General features: G+C 39.8%; 1 protein-coding gene across 4 annotated transcripts in view; it reads right to left on the bottom strand.

Annotated features, from left to right (window-relative positions):
• Positions 1 to 12,012, bottom strand: part of VRK1 (VRK serine/threonine kinase 1) — a 32,175-nt gene extending 20,163 nt beyond the window's left edge. For 3 of the 4 annotated variants that reach the window (XM_052693366.1, XM_052693367.1, XM_052693364.1), the window contains exons 1-3: positions 11,928 to 12,012; positions 6,177 to 6,338; positions 4,210 to 4,265 (exon numbers count right to left, since the gene is read on the bottom strand). In XM_052693366.1, coding sequence (XP_052549326.1) covers positions 4,210 to 4,265; positions 6,177 to 6,333 — 213 coding nt within the window. In that variant the 5' untranslated portion in view covers positions 6,334 to 6,338; positions 11,928 to 12,012. Of the gene's footprint in view, positions 1 to 4,209; positions 4,266 to 6,176; positions 6,339 to 11,647; positions 11,818 to 11,927 lie in introns of those variants that run through there. The other variant, XM_052693365.1, reaches the window with a different exon arrangement.
• Positions 12,013 to 24,523: the final 12,511 nt, after the last annotated feature.

Here is a 24,523-nt window from a genome sequence, read left to right as displayed (position 1 = left end):
AATAACAACTGAAACATATAGAAATATTACCAGTAATTGGCAGTAACAGTTTAGGAAAAGACATTAAGCAACATTTATTATCTCAGATTTCCCAAATTAAAGTCAGATTGCCACAGCTGCAATAATTTTTACTGAGCTTAAATAACACCTGAAATGACTGGAAAGAAAAACCTCAACAAAAGTTAAATTCTTGCTGAACATGAGGTATTTTGTGCCTTTTGTACCTTAGGTGATCAAGGTAAAAGTCACGTAAGATTTCATGAGTTCTCTCTAACTGAAGATCTACACTTATTTTGATTTTAGCTTAAATGCAAGGTAGACCCTTATGCAATGAATTTCAGTTTAATCTTCTTTGGACAGGCTATAGTAGCTAAATATTACATGTGAAGTGCAAGTGCGAAACTGGTCTGAAAACACCAAAGCTTTGAAATACTTCAAGAACTGCAGGTATCTAAGTACCTTAACTGTACATTTTCAAAAGTTAGTGAAGAAAAAGAGGAAAAATGACTTCAACTCTTCAACTTAAGTGACTGATTCTGAGATAAGCTTCAGCAAGTTATGTTAGTCTGGTTACTCCTATGCCCAAACTCATTCCTTCACAGTGAAAACATCCATTTTGAAACATCAAACATTAAAAAAAAAAAAACAACCCAAATTATGTGATTACCAGCAATGACAAACAGAAAGTCTACAATCGTATGACAAACAAACTTTTCAAGATATACAACACTGATCTCAAATGGTTAAGAGTGTAATTTTTAAATGTAGACGCAGCAATCCAGAAAACTGTTAAATGTCAGACTACACCACAGCGACTAAAGGTTTACTGCTGTCTAACATTTAGAATGTAATGCAAAGAGATCAAACACGCTGATGAACAAGGCCTTCAACGTGCATCTGATTTATTGGTTTACGGGTAGAGTAAGAAAACCAGTCACAATGAGACCAAATATAAAGCTTAGGCACAAGTCCTAGACCTGGACATGGTTAAAAAGCCTATCTTCACCTCACTTTCTGCTACACATTGCTCTGACAAACAGCAGAACCAAGACAACCATTTTCCGACCCCTTCTTGTGCAACCAAGCTTTAGACCTGAGCCATGAACCAGAAAAAAAACCAAAACAATACAATCTATTGATATATGCACAGAAACTTTGGAGCATGCATAACTGCTTCAACTTATCTACTATGGATACATATCAATTATAAGTAGTTTATACATCATGGAGAAGGGTTTAACATTTGAATTCTTTTATTTTGGTTATATTGGATGAATGTTACCTGACCTATTCACTTGTTTCCACATAGCATCTTCCATTAGTACTCTAAATGAGAACATAAAGTCTACATATGTTTTTGATTTGATTTATCTATGTTCGAAGAATGCTATCGTTAATAAAATTCAGGGAAAAACTGTAGGTGTTAACAATTCTTAAAACAGTTATCTTTAAATAAATTATCAAATCTCATGTCTGCTGAAAAAAAATTCTCTAGTCAGAATAAATGCTGAAAGTATGGAATCTTGTCATACTTGAGGAAATTATTTAACCATAAAAGAGACATTTATGTTGACTATTATGCTGTTCCCTATAACATCATTAGTTCTATATTAAGACAAGCAAACGTATTAAAAAGGACCACATGATTATATCCACTGTCTCCATACTACTTATCTTACAACACACTAAGATCAGAAAGACTTTAAACACAAATTTCTACAACTTATGCCCACAATCACTCTAAACACACCACTTGTAAAACTGAAATTAAGTTCTAATTAGAAAAGATATAATGGAAGAGATTACAGAGAACAAGTCAAAACTCAACAAGTTTCTTCAGGTAGTATTTTAAGAATTCCGATCTCTGTAAGTCAGCAATTTAATTGAGCATTATTAAACTCTGCATCCACTCCTGAACAATGACATCTGAAAGGTCCACATGTTTAAAAAGCATTTCTTTTTAAATAAAAGCTATAATTCATTTTGTACTGCTCAGACATCAATACTATGAGGATATGTCAAAGACTAAGCCAATTTCCATCCAACTTTAATAGCTTAATTTGAAGAACATTATTACAGAAGCACATATTTTGCTAAACACTAATAATTGTTCAAAGCTGTTAACCACTCCGCTTTGGATCAACTAGGAATCAGCCAGGCATTAGAAAATAGACCCTTTTCCATAGTCATGTAATACTACACTGTAGAGGCATAATACGTCATGGGTCATTTGTGAGGGCAGTACAAAACTGGGCTACTCTTTATTGCCATCAACACAAAATTATAAAACGCAAATTAAAAGCAAGTGGTCAATAGGGAGATTAGAAATGGGGATATTTACAAATGGCTGCAACAAAGTGTATCCAGCATAAAATCAAAGCAAAAGTTTTCATAACTCTTCTTATTGTCAAAGCCCAAAGTAGAAGGAAGAAAAGCAGATGAACCTTGGGGAAAGAAGGTGTCAGAAATGATGCACAACATAAAATAACATATCTCCGATGATTTTACAAGCAAGTCAAACTGGTTCTCTACTTCATCAGTTTCAACTGTCGAAGCTCAGCATGAGCCTGGTGTTTGGAGCCACTGCCCCTCAGATGCAAAATGCTGATGATAACTTGAGCGTCTGCTCCTTGGAGCAGAATAGGCAGAATGGATGCTCCTTGCTTTGACAGTGGTAGAAGGTAGGACACCACCATACAACAGCCCAAGAGCTTCCAGTGCCCAACCACCCTTTTGGGAACCACCTTTCCCTAACCTATACCAAGCCCTGCCTTGATGCAGCTCCACATCACTGTCACACAGAGCAGAGCTCAGCGCTGCCTCTTTGCTCCCTGCTCTGGGCTGTAGGCCACCATGAGACCTCCCCTCAGCTCCTCTGCTCTGGGCTGAACACAGCAAAGGCCCTCAGCTGCTCCTCATAGATCCTCTAGACCTTTCACCATATTTGTAGCCCTCCTTGGGACACTGAATGCACTGTAGTTTGACACTTGCACTGTATGCAGAGTTTGTTTTTTTTTTTTCCTTTAAATAAGAGGCAACATTTCAGAAAGAGTCACCACCAACTGTGTCTTGTGCTGTCAAAGTACCCTACAATTTCTGTGTAGACAACTTATATTAATATCAAGATTAAAGGCAAATAACAACTGAAATGTAACTATTTTTAATTAGCCCCATATTTTAATTCTGAGGGGAAAAAGTTAGGAATATAACATCTTTGCATAAGTGGCAAGCTATCACAGTAAAGTATTTCAGATGAAACTGCCACACTTCTGAACTGTGCTGAAACACAAACTTTTCACAGAGAAGTTCTTGTAGAGTTTTCTGATGCCTACTCTCATCATAGGGCCAAAAACTACCAAGACAGCAGATCCAGACCATTCATTATGACCATTTCCACATTCCTTTCTTTTCTTTTTACATTGATTTTACAATATTATTTTATAACAGCAGGATCTATACAAAATAATCCAGCAAAATTCAAGGAAAAAAAAATTTACATATTTACTGTAGGAAAAACAGCATTATAGTTAAATCAAGTTAAACCTTAAGTTTAACTTAAGTTTGTTACCTTAATATTAAAACAAAAGACTATTTTATCTAATAAAAAGGACCTGCAGATTTACTTCAGAGGACTAAAATATGAGCTACCAGCCAACACTACTGTTTCTTCTAACTGCTAGGTTAAAAAAATCATGCCTCCATACATTTTAATTCACTAGAAAATAGAATACGTATGTGTTTTATCATAAGATGTTTAAACAACTTTATATCTGTGGGGACACTGGGAATCAACGTTTTGCTGTTTCCACTCCCAAGCCATCTGTCAGCTTACCAACATCCAGTGAGCAACAGTTCACACAGACTCACTGTTGAATCACAGAAATTGTCCAAAAGCTATCCAGATTTCAGGTTTTTTTAATTATTTTTTTTTTTATTTGGGCTATTTACAATAAGCAGCAAACAAAACAGAATCTGACCCATTTCATGAACTCTTCAACTCTGTTGATGTTCCACTGTTCAGCTCCTATACACAAGAATTCTGTATCTCAGAATTCCTCTGTATCACCACAGTTCTGGTTTAGACTTAAACAACGCACATTTCAACAATACACTGTGAAACTGTATTATTTTTAGTGAGAAGATGTTTTAAATTACATGTTATTTGAAGCATTTTCAATTTGTGAAGTAAAGATTCAAATGTTCTCTTACCACTTTCACAACATAAGGTGCATCACTGCCAACCGACTTTGAAGAATTAACATCAGCTGTTAAAAAGAAAGTATATTAGTAATATGAGAGGAAGCTGTCACAAAACATGTACTTATTTGCTATGCAGGAAGAAATGACTGAGCAATTAAGTACTGACATAAGCATGTATCAGTACCTTAGACTTGGGCAAATGAACTACTATATATGGCAAGACTACTTTGTATGGACATGGTCCATACTCCCTTCTATTTGAGAAATGGCAGTTTACTAAATAAAGGCTTTCTTCATCTATTATTTAAAAACTTTTTCCCAGTCAATAGCACTTCCTTCACTTTCTAGGACTGTGATGAACACAGAGTCAAGAGCATAAACATTAAAAAAAACCTTGTCTCTACTTTTTTGTCATGGTACCTTTCCAAAAGTGACTGTGGGCACAAAGCTGTTGATAGCTGTCACAAAAGGAGAAAGAATCACAGAATGGCCCGGGTTGGAAGGGACCTCAAGGATCATGAAATCTCCAACCCCCCTGCCACATGCAGGACCACTATCCACCCCTTTTAATGCTAGACAAGGCTGCCCAGGGCCTCATCCAATCTGGCCTTGAAAGTCTCTAGGGATGGGGCATCCACAACCTTTCTGGGCAACCTGTTTCAACACCTCACCACTCTCTCGTAAAGAACTTCCCCCTGAAATCCAACCTAAATCTTCCCTCCCTCAATTTAAAACCATTTCCCCTTGTCCTGCTGTTATCAACCCTTTCAAACAGTTGATTCCCCTCTTGTTTGTAGGCTCCCTTTAGGTACTGAAAGGCTGCAATGAGGTCACCCCGCAGCCTTCTTTTCCCCAAGCTGAACAAGCCCAGCTCCCTCAGCCTATCTTTGTAGGGGAGGTGCTCCAGTCCCCTAATCACCTTTTTGGCTCTCCTCTGAACCCTCTCCAACAGATCCCTGTCTTTCTTGTACTGAGGGCTCCAGACCTGGACACAGTACTCCAGGTGGGGCCTCACAAGAACAGAATAGAGAGGGACAATCACCTCCCTGTCCCTGCTGGCCACCCCTCATCTGATGGAGCCCAGGATACCATTTGCTTTCCGAGCTGCAAGAGCACACTGCTGTCCATGGAGGTGTTCAAGGCCAGATTGGATGGGGCCCTGGGCAGTCTGGTCTAGCATTAAATGGGGAGGTTGGTGGCCCTGCATGTGGCAGGGGGGTTGGAGACTCATGATCCTTGAGGTTCCTTCCAACCCTGGCCATTCTGTGATTCTGTGAATCACCTTATATTTTATCCCTTCACAATTGTTCAGAAAATGACTAAGAGCAAAACAAGGTTTTTTGATTCTCTGAGTTATCCTTGAGAATTCTACTCATTTGTTCAAAACACAGATATACCAATTACGGAACACTCAAAAGTTTACACTGAATTCAATAAACAACACTGTAAAACAGGGTGTTCTGATGCTTTAAACAGTAAGATCCAACACTACAATCTGTTCTGAACATTGAGCACATGACAAAGTATGTCATGCGAGTACATGACTCGCATCAGAAGGTTAGAATGCAGTGAAGAAGTCAGTATCAACGCAGAAGTCAAAAACGGCCAAATTGCTATCAGTAGCCTTCACAGAACATGCTTCGGAGGTTTTGGTCCACGAGATAAGTACACTCACATAAGTATCCCTTCTTCCAGACTGACCAAAACTTTACTTAAAACAAATATTCAACTATCTTTTCACAACTAAAGGAAAAGAAAAAAGAAAAAATAATTACCACTGGAATCTCTTAAAACTCAGTGTTTACAATGACCATTTCCCCACTCCTGTCAGTTTTTTCCAAGAACGTGAACTAAGCCATGGTTCTAGCCAAAAATGTAAGTTGAAGATTCTCTGGGTTTCTAACTTAGGGACAGTTATTCCTTGTTTTGAACAAGCATAAACATCTCACTTTAATACCAAAGGTCAACAGACTTACCAAGGTACAGGCGTCCAAAGCCTCCTTGCCCTATAGGAACACCTAATTTCCATTCTTTCCTTGATGTGTCCGTTAGAACCTCCCCCAGAGCAAATACTTCAGCAAGTTTCCTTTTTGCAGGGGCCTTTTTTCCAGCTGTCTTCTTAATATATGGCATCTTCACTGCAGAGGGGGAATAGGGATGAAGGGAAAGAAAAATAGACAAAAGCAAGGATTACGTGCTGACAAGAATTATTTTCATGTTATTTTGCGTGACAGTGCTTTATGCTTGCTTTCACTTCTGATAGCTTTCTACATAGATTGTTTAATTTGTTGCCACGAAGATACTTTACAAGAAATACAGTAAGTATTTTCATTTGCATGAATTCTAAACAAAACCGGCAAATTTTTCCAGGCTTCAGAAAAAAAAAAAACACCTGAAAGCAAAAATTTCACATGAGAAAACTATTAAAAGATTTTGTATAACACACAGTAGGAAAACTTCAGAATCTGTTATACTAAATTGATCACAACTGATTTTCATTCTGAACTTAGAAAAAAGTAAACTAATGAAACAAAGCTCATCAGTTTTCCAGGAGTTTAATTTGCTTAGCAAAGAAATGTCAAATAGTCCAAGTTTTCAGTAATAATAGGGACAGGTATTAATATTTACACCACAGCAAGCAAACCAGGAACATTTACATTTCTCAGAGATTCCTTCTATCTGAATGAAAATATCAGAAAAAAATTCAAATTGTTAATTATTTTATTCTGCTACATAACTGCAAGCAACAGGAGGGCATCTACTTATTCACAGGACAGAACTTAATAGATCACCAAAAAGCTACACCTAACTACATGTCTGGAGACTACAGATGTAAAATTAACGTTGCTGCAACTTTCCAACCTCAGGTTCCAGACAAGCAGCATTTCTAGAAGTAACGTAACAGCTCATCGGAACCAACAGGGCAAAACAGACCTCACTATGAGTAAATGCATGTTTGGGCTCTTTCACAAAGCCAGCTTTTGAGTCAGTAAAAAAAATGTGCTGAATGCATGGGCGCACCAAGGTAAGGTGCACACAAGCTCAAATTACTTGAAAGTACTTTAATTTGTTTTTACAAAGACATGACCTTTCCCACTACCTGATGAAGATGAAAGGTATGCTAACAGCCCCAGTTATTTCATAAAAGGTGTAGTTCTGACTGTTGGGACTTTCATTTTGTTCTGCTCGAAAGCAGGAAGGAATATTAATACACAATTCAGGAAACTTTTGGATAGAAAAGACTATGTAATTAATTTTCCTTATTAGTTTAGGTAATCAATACAACAACCCTAACCCAGATGCATTTCTTAACATCAGTTTTCTTCTTTTAGTTCTATTGGACTTTTTTCTTGCAGTCCTAAAGATCTTCTTTCAATTTTCCAAATAATAATAATAAAAAAAATCACATAACTGTAGCAGCTGTTCTGAAAGCATTCCACCCTCTAAAAGGACCTTTTCTCAATTATTTATACCTTCAGGAATTTTCCTTCCCCAAATAATGTCCACCACACAACATCCAAAGAGAATAGTCCAAGCCATGTTGAATACAAGATTAGCTCTTGTATTTCCAGAAATGCTGCCTAAATCTGCAGATACTGTAGCCATTCAACATAGGAACAAAGTGAAAAGGCAAATGATTCTAGGCGAAAGAAATGTATTGCTTCTTCAGGGTCCTTTTTAACCTGAGAGCCACTCCTGAATATCTACATGGATGAAACAAGTAACTGCAACAAAGCAGTATTGTGGAACACCCACACCACAGGAACAGACTGGTGTCTACTGATACCTACACTGCACTTGATTCCTCATCATAGGATGTTTTAATCAGCATCACTTTTCCACATTTCCATTTATTTAAATACAGTAACATTTTTCCCCATAGTCAAGAAACAACTTTGACGTTCAACACTTAAAATTTAGAACTAACTTTGCTCATAATTTCACCCCTATCCTCTTGTCTTTTTTTTTTTTCTTCTCCATTTTCAATGGGATATATACCATACTGTCTTAGAGGAAGATCCTCCAGCTATTCTACAGAAGAAAAATGAGACTTCCAAGCATCAAATGCAAATTCAATTAAGACCAGGAAAATGGGGAAGTGATGCAGTCCAAGCACCAGAAGAAACAGAGGTAGGAATGGCAATGTATTAATACTGGCCTACAAGGCAAGCAGCTTCTCAGGACATCCAAATCAGGAAGGAAAATTATCAGAAAGCACTGACTGAAGCCATTAAAAGAGGTAAGGGGAAAATAAGAAAAGTTTGGAACTCTTGAACTAACACAGGTAAGGAAAAAAACTGCAGGAATTAGCAGTTACCCAATGGACTCAGATACACATGAAGATTCTGATCACTATCATATTCTAGAGGATACAAAAAACGCCATATCAAGTGAGAAAATAGGTCTCAAGATAACAATTTGAGAGATATGAAGAGGACATAAAGAGGAGTGGAAAGACTGCAACATGACCTCAGAGTTACTGCAAATAATTCTAGAGAGACTTGGATAGATGGAATTAGGGTGCCTGAATGCTGGACAGACCACTGTACAGTAAAAGCAAAATTCACAGCATCTTCTTCAATAAAGCCAGCAAACCAGTCAAACTAAAGTACTGATACATTTAGTATCCTTGACTTTCACAGTGATTCTGTCGATAGTGGATTCCCTTTGAAGAGAATTAAGTTTACTTGAAATAGGTCCACAAAAGTGTTAAGGAAGGAGCTGGCATTTCTCTTTTTGGTTATTGTCATCATTCAATGCAGTCAATAATTAAAAGCCTGAAGGTATTTAGTTAAAAAAAAAAAAAAAAAATTAACAATGACTTCCCTTTACCCATAAAAACAAAAATTGAAAATGGACATAAGTTTGAGCATCCCCAGCTGGGATCTCTGTCCTTAACAAGTACAGTAGATACACATACATGGTTTCTTGGCTGTCTATATTCATATCCATCTGTTAGGATGGCAGTGTGCCTACTTACAAGTTGGTCAAACTATCAGTAGGCCAGAGGTGCCAAACACTGATCACTTTCAATGGCAGCATCCACAAGACTATGCAAGCTCTCTTTTACAAAAAAAAAAAAAAAAAAAAGAAAAAAAAAAAAGCTGTTATCCATTGAAATATTTAAGCAATGACCACACATTTATTTGGATAGATCAACTCAAAGACACTCCACTGATTGAAAGCTGAAAGACCTTCAGGCTGCAAAATCTTTCCACACTGAAGTAGAAAACAAAAACAAAACTGATAGCAAAAATAAAAACAAAAATCAGATTCTGAAATTGTAGTACAAATTCTGCCATTCTACATGTTCTTCCCAAAACAGCAAATATGAGGTGTTTGTCAGGAAACTTATAAACCTGCAAACCTAATGTAGAACTGCCTACCTGTACTTTGAACAGCTGGAATAGAGTCATCTACTCTTCCCTAGAATTATCTTTAAAATTACATTTTAAAAAATTACCTTTACCTTTCCTGCATCTCAATTACTCTTCCCCATCAGTAAATGGAAATATTTTCTATTTAACAGGCATTGTGAAGCTCAGTTCATTTGTGTCTGCTACTATCTGAATTCCCTGAAAAGGTTGCCATAGATGCCAAGTACTACACTATTAGACAAGCATCAGATAGATAGGATCCCACTTAGCTAAGTTATCCGATAAGAACAAGGTACATGACTGTAAATTGCAGCATTTTATGTGGTTACTCTATGTTCTAGACAAAGACCTGACTTCCAACAAATGTAAACAGCAAAAGTCTATTTGCCTAAGTTCTCACTGAAACATTCTCAGTAATACACAAACTATTTCTTCTTCTCCCTAAAGAAGCATCTTGGAAAGAGAAAAAAAAAAAAAAAAAAAAAAAACCTGTGCCTGAGATACACAGACAATTTTGCACCAGTAGTGCTATTAGTACTGTTATCTTTATAAATGCTGTCTGCAGCAGCTGCAATTCTAGATATAATTAAACTCTTAGAAGAAACATGAACAGCCACTTCTCGATTTGTGTCAGCGTCCATTCACAATCAAACTTTGTAATTAACGTAAATCAGATTTATTTTGAAGGATGTACTTCTGCTGTGTGGCAATTCAGACCAGTTTCTTCATGATCTTCCTTTTACTCTCTAGAAATTGTCTTTTTTATTGTTGTTGATCTCAACAGGGCCCATTTTCACTCCCAATAGTATGAAGGCATGCTGGTGACCTGTGCTCCAGTTCATGAACAGGCAATTCCAGCAACACCTTTAACGTGCGTGTTTATTAATAATGTTCATCAGTCACGGCAAGACATCTACGTCTGCCTGCGAAAAAGAAAACAGACAACATAACTGTGGGATCATCCTTGAGAACTAAGGAGATAATTTATCCCTACAAAGAGGGCGCCAGTCTTTTGACACAGCAATAACTACAGGAAATCTCACACAGGAAGTTTTTATATTATTGTTATTGATACAAAAGGACTACGTATCACCATGAAATAATAAAAAAATAAAATTAAATTAAAAAAACCTAAAGCACAAGCTGAAAACCGAAGACAAGTTAGACACGTCTGCTATTGCATCTCAAAAAGAAATGCAAAGGGCAAGACACAGGGAATGAAAACCACAACCACTGCCAGAACCAGCTTGGTCCAGTTGTTGCACAACTACCCTGATCCTAAAACTGACGAACAGTGACTTGGAGGTTTGTATATAAGAGGAATACTACCTAGATAACTCTGAAAGTAACGCCTCCTATTTATTTCCTCAGAAACTTCAGACACAAAGAGCACCATACCACTCAGTCAAAAGAGCAGAAGCTCAGCTCCAAAAGCCTGCTTCTCAACATAGTCATTACCATGAGCTACGCATTTTCGCCAGCAATGAACAAGAGCCTGCATGTCACGCTGCCAACAATTTGCACCAGTGGAGGTGACCCACTGCTGAAACGCACTACCCACCGCCTTGCTGTGCTCTTACCCACTGTTTGGTTTCAGCAAACATCAGTGAATGTTAGAGGGTGCCACTTTTTCCGCGTGGAAGGATTCAGTGACACACCTTTGCTCCATTCACACACCTTATTTTGTCAGACCGCCCCCTGCTGCCGTTTGTCACACGTCTATAAAATGGAATGGCACGTTGGTGGGAAGGTTCAACCACTGCTGCCATGCCACCGACATTCTGACGTCAGAGACCAACGTAATAAAATAGGAGGCATTACTTTCGAAGCGGCTCTCCTATGCTTACTAAAAGGCAAAATTCAGGACTGCTTCGCAGCCACGGCAGCGTTTTGTGCGTCGGTCACACAGGGATCTTCCTGCGGGTGATGGAGCTGCCGGTGACACTTTTACTCCTCTCTCACCTCTGCACTAAAAAACAAACGTGAAAGAAAGCCATTTAGGCCCTGCCGCCAAAAGTGGAAGCAGCACAGGCCACAGGGAAGCTGCGGAGCTGGAAGCCTCCGCTCACCTCGCCCTGTCGGCCCGGGCAGGCTGCCCCGGGAGGAATGGCGAAGGATCAGCACCGCGCGAACTCCCCGGAGAAGGAACTCTCCCTGGAGAGCCCGGCCGCAGCCTGCCAGAACGGCGGAGGACGCAAGGCAAGGCCGAAAGCGAAGCGGGAAGGCGCAGCAGATCTCAGAGCCTAAAAAAAAAAAAAAAAGAAAAAGAAAAAAAAAAAAAAAGAAAGAAAGAAAGTAAAAGGAAGAAGAAAACGCAGCATCCCCAGAAGCAGCCGCCGCTCCCAGTACCTCCGCCGCGCCCCGGGCCCAGCTCCCGCTCCTCCCGCGCCGTCCGAAATTCCCGCACTGCTCGCGGTTCTCCAGCGGCCCGCCCGCCCCGGCGCTCACGTCCCAGTATCGCTCGCTCCCATTGGATGCTGCCGCTCGCCCGGCCCGCCCCTCCTGGGGCGCGGGGCATGCTGGGAGGTGCAGTCTGTGAGATTGCTGGGCTCGCGGCTCTGAGACTGGCATTTTTGTCAAGAGTTTCAAGCTGAGACAAGGCGGGAGAATGGCTCTGTCAGGCTGATGCCGCGCGGCGGTGCCAGTGTGGACAGAAGCCAGTGTGGGACAGTTGCACAGCAGCGCGGAGTAGCCCTTGGCAGCCATCTCTCTGGTCCTCTGTAACAGAGGGGTTGGACGAGAGGGAATCATCCGTGACCCAGTGCGCACATCGGACCAGTGTGGATCTGCTCCGTTTTCCCAACTTGTCCCCATTTCTTGCGTCTGAGTCTAATCACCAAGTGCTGATTTACGTAGTGGGGCTGACTTGCTTGTCACCTGCTGTTCTTTGGCTACAAATTCATGCACTCCCACACCTGGTCTGCCAAGCTGTGTAGCTGGAAACAGGCACATAACAATGCTTAGAGGCATTCCCAACAAGGAACACGGGATGAGGCAGAAAATAAAAGGACAGACCACCATCTCCACGTGGCACAATCTTAGTGCATACTGCTTAAACCAAAAGCTATCATTACACAGTATGTTCAGCATAAGAGTAAACAGATGATTCTTTTGAAAGCTTAGGCTAAATTATGAATAATACAAATCTAGACTAGGGATCCTGAAGAAATTTAAGGATCTGAGCCATTCTGAATGCTGTCAAATCTTACTGCACTAAAAAGACTGCTCAGAAATAGTGGAAGATGCTACCACATATGTCTAGAGAAGACTGAGATAAGACCTTACCAACACTTACCCAGAAGGATGGATGTCAACTAGATGGAGCCAGGCTCTTTTCCATGGTGTGCAGCAACGGGACTAGAGGCAGTGGGCACAAACTGGAACACAAGATATTCCATCTGAACATGAGAAAGAATTTCTTTACTTTGATGGTGGCAGAACACTGGAACAAGCTGCCCAGAGAGGTTGTGGACTTCTCTGGAGACATTCAAAACCCACTCAGACACTTTCCTGTGGAACCTGCTGTAGTGGAACGGTTGGACTAGATGATTTTCATAGGTCTCTTCCAGTCACCTTCTGTGACAGTGTTTCAGTCAAAGGACCATCCTTCCTAGTTAATATCAGACTACTAGAGTCATAAAAACATTTTAGATGCCAATATGGAAAATAAAATGAGATATTTAATAAATATTCAAATTTTACACACTAATCCCTTTTTAATTTAATATGACTTAGTACTCTTGTTCCAAAATAAAATTATCAGAACTACAAAGAAAAGCTGATCTTCAGAATGACATTCTGGAAACAATCTTGAGAACAAGGCCATAGAGACCTGAAGTAATTCATGTTATCCCATCTAAAGATGGTCCAGAAAACTTTCTCACATGAAGAGAGAAGCCTGGACCTCTGATTTTTCTGTTTGGCCAGAAAAATCTGTTCAGTTTTAAGCAAAAGTTACATTTATGATACACAAATCCTGGTTCTTTTTCTTAGAGCTGAGACTTTTCTTATGTTTCCGTACACTAAGGTTTGGGCTTTTGTTTAGCCAGTGTGAAAGCGTTTGCTTTAATACTGCTATAACTGGAGATTCTTCAAGAGTTAACCAAATGCATAGTGCCCACAACTTTTTCTTGGATGACCACTACATACTATTAATTTTTTTACTAGATTTCAGAAAAAGCAGGTATTGACCAAACTATCAAAACATTGTATGGGTTTCTCATCATCCTTTGCTGTATTGTAGAGTAAGCAAATTCCTGGAATGTACTGACTACAACTTTTAAATATGCTTTAAAATTTATCTTAGGTTTGGTAATTGTGTTCGATTCCTCTCCACAGAAAGGATATCCAATATTTTCAATAGAAGCTCTCTAATCTTAAGCAAAATGAACAATCCAATGTATGTGTGCACTACAAGTACAGCAGTTAAGGGGTCAAATGCAGCTTTGGAATAGCATTAAATATCCAATATATATTGTACTATAATGTATAAGCAGTTGGATACTTTAATACGAAAGATAAAGAATCACATCTCAAATATGGTTTTACAAGAATGTCTGAAGTGATAGAGATCAAACTATAGCATGAATTCTTCTAAGCTGGCATATCATAAAATACTGATTAATATTGGGTTGATTAACTTTGAAAGTTGTCAGAAGACTGATGAATCTCCAGAGTAAGTTTGTCCTCAACTGGCTATTCTTTGAGGAGAGCTGCACGTATTCATTAGTTCTAAAAGAAATGTGTGTTACATTTCCACATTCATACAATCATAGAATAGAATCATAGAATCAAGGAATCAGGTTGGAAAAGACCTGAAGGTCATTGAGTCCAACCACAACCTAACCATACTACCCTAACTCTTACAAACCTCCACTAAATCATGTCCCTGAGCACCACATCCAAACTGTTTTTAAACAGAGCAAAAAACATTTTTTAAGCACAAAAAATTTGAAACTACCTGCATCACCAAAAAAATAAAAAAATAAAAAATCACCACCAACAAAAAAAGTGTTCCGAATAATTTGTCTTCTCATTTTTATTCTACAGTAAGAAAACAGGGAATTTTAGGCAATGTTAAATAAAAGTCTAGCTCATATGTCTTAAGTTAGTTCAGTGCTTTGTCACAAAGCTGAATAGAATGCAATATAGGAATGCAAGGATATGAAGGTTGCGGGAAAAACACCAAATAAGAAAATGATGATTGTCTGCAGCTAGAGAGATTGTGAGAGCTAGGGAGATATACTATTTACACTTTAGTTGGGATAATTTCTGCTTTACTGTAGCTCTTGTCAGGCTGTGATTCATGGGCCACAGGTCTCCAAGATATCAGAAGGGCATAGTGGAGTAAAAGATGCACACGTACATTTCCACATACAAATTCAAATGTCCAAGCTACAATCCAGAAATGTAAAAGGCATATATTGCCAGTAAATATTCTTCTTGAAAATAATTGCCATAAAACTTCACAAAGTTGTCATTTACATCTTTATAAAAAGACTAAGTGACCTTTGAATTTAAAAAGTTATTAAATGCCACAATAGTATTTTTACATTGTGTTCTTCACATTTCTTCGTGTGGGTTTGAGGAGCACAGACAAGAGTTTTTAAAAATCATTATGATATTTGCTTCAAATTGCAATCCTTCTAAAGTATTAGTCCAAAAACATTTTGCTAAAAATATGGTTAGAGGTCACAAACTGCTTGAGAAGAAACAGTGGCGTGATTAATTACTGAGAAGCAAATCCTGACTTAGCCTTCCTTGTGTTGCCATCCACCACAGTGCACAAAGAATCATAGAATCATGGAGTCATAGAATCACAAGGTTGGAAACGACCTATAAGATCATCCAGTCCAACCATCTTCTCATTACACTGCTACCACAAGCACTAAACCAAATCTCACAGCTCCTCATCCAGATGCCTCTTGAACACTGCCAGGGACGGCGACTCCACCACCTCCTTGGGCAGCCATTCCAGTGCCTAGCCACTCTCTGAGAGAAAAGATTTTTCCTCATGTCCAACCTAAACCTCTTCTGACACAACTTGTGGCCATTTCCCTGGGTTCTATTCATTGCCTGGGAGAAGAGGCCAAACCCCTCTTCACCACAACCTCCAACAAGTTGTACAGTGCAATGAGGTCTCCCCTGAGCCTTCTCTTCTCCAGACTGAACAATCCCAGCTCCCTTAGCTGCTCCTCATAAGTCTTGTGCTCCAGACCCCTCACCAGTTTCGTCGCCCTTCTCTGAACACACTCCAGGATCTCAATGTCTTTCCTGTAATGAGGAGCCCAAAACTGAACACAATACTCAAGGTGCAGCCTCACCAGTAGAGCCTCAACCCCCAGTAGAGGGGGATGATCACCTCCCTGCTCCTGCTGGCCACACTATTTCTAATGCAGGCCAGGATGCCATTGGCCCTCTTGGCCACCTGGGCACACTGTCGGCTTACATTCAGCCGAGCGTCAACCAACACCCCCAGGTCCTTCTCTTCTTTACACTCATTCAGCCACTCATCCCCAAGCCTATAGCTCTGCATGGGGTTGTTGTGGCCAAAGTGCAGGACCCGGCACTTGGCCTTGTTGAACCTCATCCCATTCACCTCAGCCCAGCAATCCAGCTTATCTAGATCCCTCTGCAGGGCCTCCCTACCCTCAGGCAGATCGACACCACCTCCCAACTTGGTGTCATCTGCAAACTTACTGAGGGTACACTCAATCCCCTCATCTAGGTCATCAATAAATCTATTTAACAAGATGGGCCCCAATACCAACCCCTGGGGGACACCATTTGAAACTGGTTGCCAGCTGGACTTAACTCCATTCACCACTACCCGCTGGGCATGGCCCTCTAGCCAGTTTCTTACCCAAAGGAGTGTATACCTGGCCAGGCCAAGGGGAACCAGTTTTCCCAGAAGAAGCCTGTGAGAGACTGTGTCAAAGGCTTTGCTGAAGTCTGGCTGACTGCATCAACAGCCCTTCCCTCATCTACCAGACTGGTCACCCAGTCATAGAAGGAGATGCGGTTGGTCAGTCACGACCTGCCTTTCACAAACCTGTGCTGGCTGGGCCTGATCCCCTGGACACCATGCATGTGCCATGTGATCTCACCCAAGATGATTTGTTCCATTGCTTTCCTGGTACCGAGATCAGGCTAACAGGCCTATAGTTCCCTGGAATTATGCTTCCAATCACATCAAAGATTTATCTTGCAGTGTGACTATACTGACACCAGGGAAAAATGTGGTTACTGCAAATTTATTTCCTTTTTTTTCTCTCATTCATGTTTCAGGGTATTTTCCGTAGTGGAAAAACATGTACAAATAAAACAAAAGATGTGGGTTTTTGTTTTTTTTTTTTTGCTTTAATGTACCCTTACTTATATTTAAAAGGCAAGTTGCTGTTTACTAAGAAGAGCAGTAGAACACTCCAGAGTTGTGTTTGTTCACCCCTTACTATACATTCTAAGAGCACTTAAGAAGATCTTCTAAGTTACCTCAGAGCAATGTTTATTGTAGGAGAGCAGTACAATGTACTTCTGTATGGAGTTCTATTAAAAGTTAGTTGGAAATAAAATTGGTTTTAACAGGTTTAAGATCTTTCCAGTTATTTTTACAAGTTGGACTCTTTTTGTACTTGATTAGGTAGGCGTTTAAATTTTTGCTTATGAATTCCTCGAGTATGCAATGAATAAGAAACCGGAGAGAATCAGCTATAATTTTTATTTTCAATCCATTTGATGAGAAAACTGATCTGATCAATAAAGATATTACACCTCTATCTAAAAAATTCTATGTGAGATAGGGCCAAAACCAAAGTTTTTCTCACTCAAGGAAGGTATAATAAATGTTGTTTCATAATAGCATGAAATGAAAGAACTTAATAAAACAAATACTTGTTTACCCCCTATAAAAATGAAGAATCAGACTTACAGATGTTGACTGTAGTTCGTTTAGCTGGATGCAACAAAGGAGATTTTTAATAAATGCCACAGACTTGGATTTCCTGACTTCTAATTCAGTATTACAAATTACAAGGCCACTCTTAATTACACTATTCAAAACATACTAAATTCAAAATTAATATGCAGAGGGAAGAAATGTGTTTGTAAATCTTGCAGCTTTTTGAAAATATTCTCTGTATTCATTCCCCACATTAGCTAAATTGTCAAAGAAGAAATTGAATATAGGAAAGAAGAGGTCCAAACTCTACAGATTAACCCCAAATTTAATAAAGAAGGGATGGAGTATTAGAGGAGTTAATGAAATGTTGTGGAAGGAAAGCGACATAGTCAGATCTGTTGGAAGTTTCACTTTGTTTCCTAAAGTTTTCTGATGCTAACAGACATGTAATTTGAAGCTGTTAAAGAGAATCATTTTAAATAACTTGAAGCTTCTAAGACTAAATGTTGTTTGAAGCACGTTAAATTAATCGCAATTAAAGGACTTCCATGAGTTTCTAAACTATGTTTTCTTTGGTCAAGGTCCAAAACTCAGAGGCATGGGCAGTTCTTTTTTGCTTAAAAATAAACAACCAGACTGTCTTGGATGTAAGCGTCTTCATCCATCTTAGAAGCTATATTTATAGGTACACACACATTTTATCTGGGTAACAGTGGATATCCTACAATGTAGATACATTCACATGCAGACAAACAACAGTACATGGAGCCTAACTATAATAATACAAAGAACTTCTGTTTATCATCAAACATTACATGTGAAAGAATTATTATCTATCCTGTTGCAGTGCAATGCTTTTTCCTATAATGGAATTTTACTCTGCAAATTTATTTTGGTATTAAAAGGTTCCACTTTATAATGTCTATGGTTCAATCAGTGATCTAAAAGGCACTTAAATGCTTTGAACAAGATACATAAAACGCTTTTATTGCAAAAGCTTTGCTGTATCTACCAATTTTACCATTGATCTCTTTCCATGTAAGGCAGTTCTGGAAGCTGCCCATGCTGTATAAAATCACATGGTGGCTTTTGATCTCCAGCTGGTGATTAAAGCACATTATGGAGGTTTGAAATTTTCTTCTGGTCATTAGCATACCTCCAAACACTTCTCTGCTAAATTGCAGTGGTGTTCTCACTGCGTGCTATTTAAATAAGAAACCAGGAATGTATAAACTTATTATTTGTTATCCTTTGTAACTCAGAGGATACAAAACTCTTGAATGAAGTGAGTTTACCCTTAGCAATAGACTTACTGATCAAATAATGCTTTCTTAAGGTGACTATGCTCTAGCAAAATGCAGGGAAGAATGAGGCTATGTATTTTTAAAACTCTCTTTTGATGCAAATAGGCAGAGCTCCATGCTTTGCAAGACCTTGTGTAATTACTCCTGATCTGCAGTTCCGTATTTCCCACTGCTTAAAGACATTGCCATTGCTTCCAAGATCACTAGGTTAGCATAGGTTTTCCACAGTGAATTTTTAAACAACTGCAGCAATAACTCTGTGGCTTGAAAATATCAATATATATATTTTTTTCTCCACTTTTTCAAAATAATTTTGTATGGTGGGAAAGATAACAAATCATTTACCACATCCATAAATCCGTTACCTTCTCTAGCAATCTCCTTGGCATTCTCTTTTGCATAAAATAAATGAGGATGTCCGTTTACATACTTATATTTCATTTTGTTGTATTGCATCGCATTGCATTTATGTATTTTTACTATAGAAAGCAAAGTTTACTGAATGGTACCCAGGTACAGAGAGTAATGTTACAGCTGTTGAAAGAGTTTACAGTCAGTAGATACCAAATATATTCTAAAACTTTCTATTAGCTCTAACCTGTTCTTTGCTCCCCAAATAGTAGATGGAATACAGGTAACCTGGTTTCTGACACATCAGCAGCTTCTAAAAGGGAATAAAACCTGGAGAAAGGAGAAAGATAGTGGCCTGGAATAAATGTTGCAGTAGTAAAGAAGGCATTTCAAAGTAAATGAGATGGGCAGCAAAATAGCAATGTCAGCAATACCAGTGGAGCAGGGAGGCCGCACGGCTGTGGCTCTGCTCCATTCCTCTCCTTGTGTTGTTGCACAGAACCTGGAATTGTTTGGATCAAGGAAATAACAGATTCCTATCTCTACTTTTATCTGAAACATGGAGGAAGAGTAGAGCTACAAGGAGAAGATTTAACTTATAGGTAACCCTTTTCTTTTACATCCAAACAACATCCTAAATACCCGAGATCTTTCATAAGATTGGACACAAGTTTTTACTGTTTTTATCCAAAAAGTTTATTGTTTGGAGAAAAAAAAAAAAGCAAAACAAGAACAAAACTAAAAACAAAAACAGCGTATTATATGCTTTTTCATATGAAATTTTAATCTCCATTCACATACATAAGTATTTGATGGATTAATTGCCTCATACATTCTTTCATTAAGGATAAGTGAGGAGAAGTGGCAAAAGTAATTTAGGAGAAGGTACCATATCATAAAAATTAAAAATGAACTATTGCATATTATTATAATCCACACTTTTCTGTCTTCTGGCAAGCTGTTTTATCCAGAACTAGCTGTCTGGAGAAGAAAAAACACTGACTGCAGCTCTTCTGTATGCAGACATAGTATGGAATTCTTCCTGTCATGCTGCTGCACAGTATACTCTTGGTGTTCATGACCACACTAATCTACATAAAATTTACATGACATGTAACAAAATATATGATTTGCATAAGAACTTGTTTTATCCTAGTCCCTAATGGTAGAGAAGCTCTAAAAAGTTGCTACCACTAGGTGTCTCATTGGTTTCAGTATACTCTAACCCAAGAGCAAGAAACGCTCGACAAAATTTAACAAAAATACAGTTAATTACCACTGACATTCCCTCCTTCGTTACACCAGCACACCCTGAATTTAATCACATGCATTATTGTAATCAAGCTGTCAATCAGATTTTGAAATATTTCATTTTTTTACATAATTACAGCAGAATCCCGAAAGCCCGTCTAGAACATGGATATGGCAAGATTGATATTGTTACAGAATGTGATCTGACAAAAAAAAAAATATATGCTTCTGTGCAAAAATTAAAGAAACACTGAACTGCTAATGCATATACTCTGCAAATACATTGCATCAGTTAGAATGTCAAGAGTTAATGGAACTGCCTTCCCATTCACTAAATAACATACTAATTCTTGTCATGTTTTAAATGCTTAAATGTTGTCCGTGTCATTTTTATTTTTGTTTAAAAACCTATATCTTTAATTTGCTTTGTTGGTGTCAACTGTGAGGGGCTTTTTTAGCTTTTGGGTGTGCAGCCTGAAAGATAAACAAGTGATTTAGAGAACCAACCAGCAAAGAAATAAGATACCAAGAATACATCTGGGCTCGTGGACAGTCCCATTTGTGGGAGTCTACAAAACTATTGGGGCATTCACAGCACCACAGAATCACAGGGGCTGGAAGGGACCTCTAGAAATCATCAAGTCCAACCCCCCTGCTAATGCAGGTTCCCCAAAGCAAGCTGTACGGGTAGGGATCAAGACAGGTCTTGAATATCTCCAAAGATGGAGTCTCCACAGCCTCGCTGAGTAGCCTGTTCCAGTGCTCCATCACCCTCACTGTAAAGAAGCTGTTCTGCTTATTTGCGTGGAACTTCCTACATACCAGTTTTTGGCCACTGTCCCTTGACCTATAACTACGCACCACTGAAAAGAGTCCTGCCTCATCCAATTGCCTCCCACCCTTTAGGTATTTATAAGCATTCATGAGATCCCCTCTCAGCCTTCTCTTCCCCAGGCTGAACAGCCCCAGGGCTCCCATTCAAGGTTGCAAACAGCTTACATTTATGATGAGACATCCATTGGACAAAGTGACATCATCTTCCCAAATTCCATATTCCTGCTTTAATTCCATGTTCTTACTTTTTGGTGTACGGTGGGGAGAATACTTTTGATGTTAGCACTTCAGAACACTCAAGATGCATATAGAGGTTGAAAGCTCTTTAGATGGGCACCAATCTGCCAGCAATTACAAAGGCTCGCCTGACTGCACAACACAGGCTGCTGTCTGTCTTATGTGAGTACAGAAATGACACGGTTTCTCTTACTTTTGGGACAGTGGTTTGTCTTTTAACCAAGGAGGTAATTTTTTACCATCTGATGACTATTTCATGGCCTCTGTGGATGACTTTACAGACCCCTGCCTGATTTGATGTAGACAGATGTCTCCCTTCACAAAAACAACTGTCACAATTGGCAATGGTTGTCACACATGCTGGCAGCAGCAAGGGCTCTGAATGAATGGGCTGGAAGCAGCAGAGTGTTCTACTGGCACTAAGGGGAGAGCTGAGGATGGGAGGTTTGCTATAGCATGGACAGAGCTGTTAATTTGAGCATCTTTCAAATGACCAGTGATTTTTGGTTTTAAAGCGACTTTTTCGGATATTTCAAAACTAGGGTAATTTGATATAATTGTACTTAGATAGCTTAAGACAATCTTTTATCCAATAGCAAGTTGATAATGCATTTCTTCCTTTCTGATGATGGGTGAGGTTAACTCCAAACAAATTTTGCAGTGGAGACATATGTAAGGCTTTTAAGAAGTTATAGAAGCACACATGTAACTTCACACAAAATCCCAGCATTTTTCCAACCTCGACCTCAAGAGGTACACTACAAATGTGCTCCTTCTCTCCACATTCAATCTGTCCTCAGGGTCTCATTTGCTTATTTTACATAAATTGGAACTGGCCCTGTTATTCAGAGAAGTACTGTTTTAGTTGGGTATTATCACAGCTCCTGAGATCTCTGTTTATGAGATCTGTGTTTTTTTTTTTCTAGCCGAGTTCCTGTATTTTCATGCAGACATCTGTTGAAAGCATTGAATTAATTAATGTACTAGTAGCAACTAAGAAAATATGTTTAATGAGCTTTGTCCTCTGCCACAATGAACTTATCAGGGCACTAAGAGAAGCTGAATTGATACGGTCTCTCTCTCTGTTTTATGCCTCACTCTTAAAAATATGTTCTATTTCTTCCTTTTCAGCCCATTAACTCTTTCCCTTTAAACACCTAAGCCTGGCTCCATGTACATGTATGAAAGACACTTATTCTCACTAATAAGGAGGGGCTTGTCTATGAGGTAAAAGTCAGGGACAGCTTGGGTTGTAGTGACCACGAGAAGGTGGAGTTAATGATCTTGAGTGGAAGAAGCAAAGTGAAAAGCAGGATTGCTACCCTGGACTTTAGGAGAGCCAACTTTGATCTCTTTTGGGACCTATTTGGAGCTATCCCTTGGGCTAGGATGTGAGAAGGTAAGGGGGCCTGAGAAAGCTGGTCAGCATTTAAGCAGCTCTTCTTCTAAGCTCAGGATCAGTGTGTCCCTGTGAGCAAGAAATCAGAAAAAGGTGGCAGGAGACCTGTGTGGATGAGCAAGAAGCTCGTGCACAAACCCAAAGGAAAGAAAAAAGTCCATGAAATGTGGAAAAAGGGTCTGACCACGTGCGAAAAATATAGAAATGCTGTCAGGGCCTGCATGGATGCGACGAGGAAGGCTAAAGCCCACCTGGAATTGAATGTGGCAAAGGTGATAAAGGATAATAAAAAAGGCTTTTTAAAGTATGTTAACAGTAAAAGGAAGACTAGGGAGAATGTGGCTCCCTAAGTGAGGGGGGTGTTCTGGTAACGGGGGATGCTGAGAAGGCGGAGATACTGAATGCCCTCTTTGCTTCCGTCTTCAGAGAAAAAGCTCTCCCTCGGGAATCCCGGACCCTGGAGGTGAGTGAGAGGATCTGGGGAATGGGAGACTTTCCTTTAGTCAGGCAAGAGGTGATCCGAGATAGCCTAGGCAACAACAATGTTCATAAATCCATGGGACCCAATGGGATGCATCCACCGGTGCTGAGAGAGCTGGCAGAGGTGATTGCTGAACCACCCTCTGTCATCTTTGAGAGGTCTTGGGGAATGGGGGAGGTGTTTGAAGACTGGAGGATAGCCAATGTCACTCCAGTCTTCAAAAAGGTCAAGAAGGAAGATCCAGGTAATTACAGGCCAGTCAGCCTCATATCTGTCCCTGGAAAGGTGATGGAACAGCTGGTGCTGGATGCCATCTCCAGACAACTGGAAGAGAAGGAGGTTATCAAGAGTAGTCAGCATGGGTTCACCAGGGGGAGTTCGTGCTTGACCAACCTGGTAGCCTTCAATGATGTTGTCTCTGGATGGGTGGACGGGGGGAGAGCAGTGGATGTAGTCTACCTTGATTTCAGCAAGGCATCTGTATCCTTATAACAAAGCTGAGAAGTGTGGGACAGACGAGTGGACACTGAGGTGGGTTGAAAACTGGCTGATTGGCAAAGCAGAGAGGGTCGTTGGCGGTGCAGAGTCCAGTTGGAGACCTGTAACTAGTGGAGTTCCTCAGGGGTCTGTGCTGGGTCCAGCCTTGTTCAACATCTTCATCAATGACCTTGATGAGGGGATAATGGCCACCCTCAGCAAGTTTGCTGATGATACGAAGTTGGGAGGATTGGCTGACACGCCTGAAGGCTGTGCTGCCATTCAGCAAGACCTGGACAGGCTGGAGAGCTGGTAAGCAGTAAGAAACCAGATGAGGTTTAACAAAAGCAAGTGTAGTGTCTTGCATCTAGGAAGGAATAATTGCATGCACCAGTACAGATTGGGGGATGAGCTGCTGGAGAGGAGCTCTGTGGAGAGGGACCTGGGTGTCCTGGTGGACGACAGGTTGGCCATGAGCCAGCAGTGTGCCCTTGTGGCCAAAAAGGCCAATGGCATCCTGGGATGCATTAAAAAGAGCGTGGCCAGCAGGTCGAGGGAGGTGATCTTCCCCCTCTACTCTGCCCTGGTCAGGCCTCAACTGGAGTGCTGCGTTCAGTTCTGGGCACCCCAGTACAAAAAAGACAGGGATCTCTTGGAAAGAGTCCAGCAGAGGGCCACAAAGATGGTGAAGGGCCTGGAGCATCTCCCCTATGA

The sequence above is a fragment of the Tympanuchus pallidicinctus genome, unplaced genomic scaffold (assembly GCF_026119805.1).
Source record: "Tympanuchus pallidicinctus isolate F22 unplaced genomic scaffold, pur_lepc_1.0 scaffold3, whole genome shotgun sequence".
Taxonomy (NCBI): Eukaryota; Metazoa; Chordata; class Aves; order Galliformes; family Phasianidae; genus Tympanuchus; species Tympanuchus pallidicinctus.
Note: the sequence above shows the minus strand (reverse complement) of the source record. Positions and strands in the feature narration are given on the sequence as shown.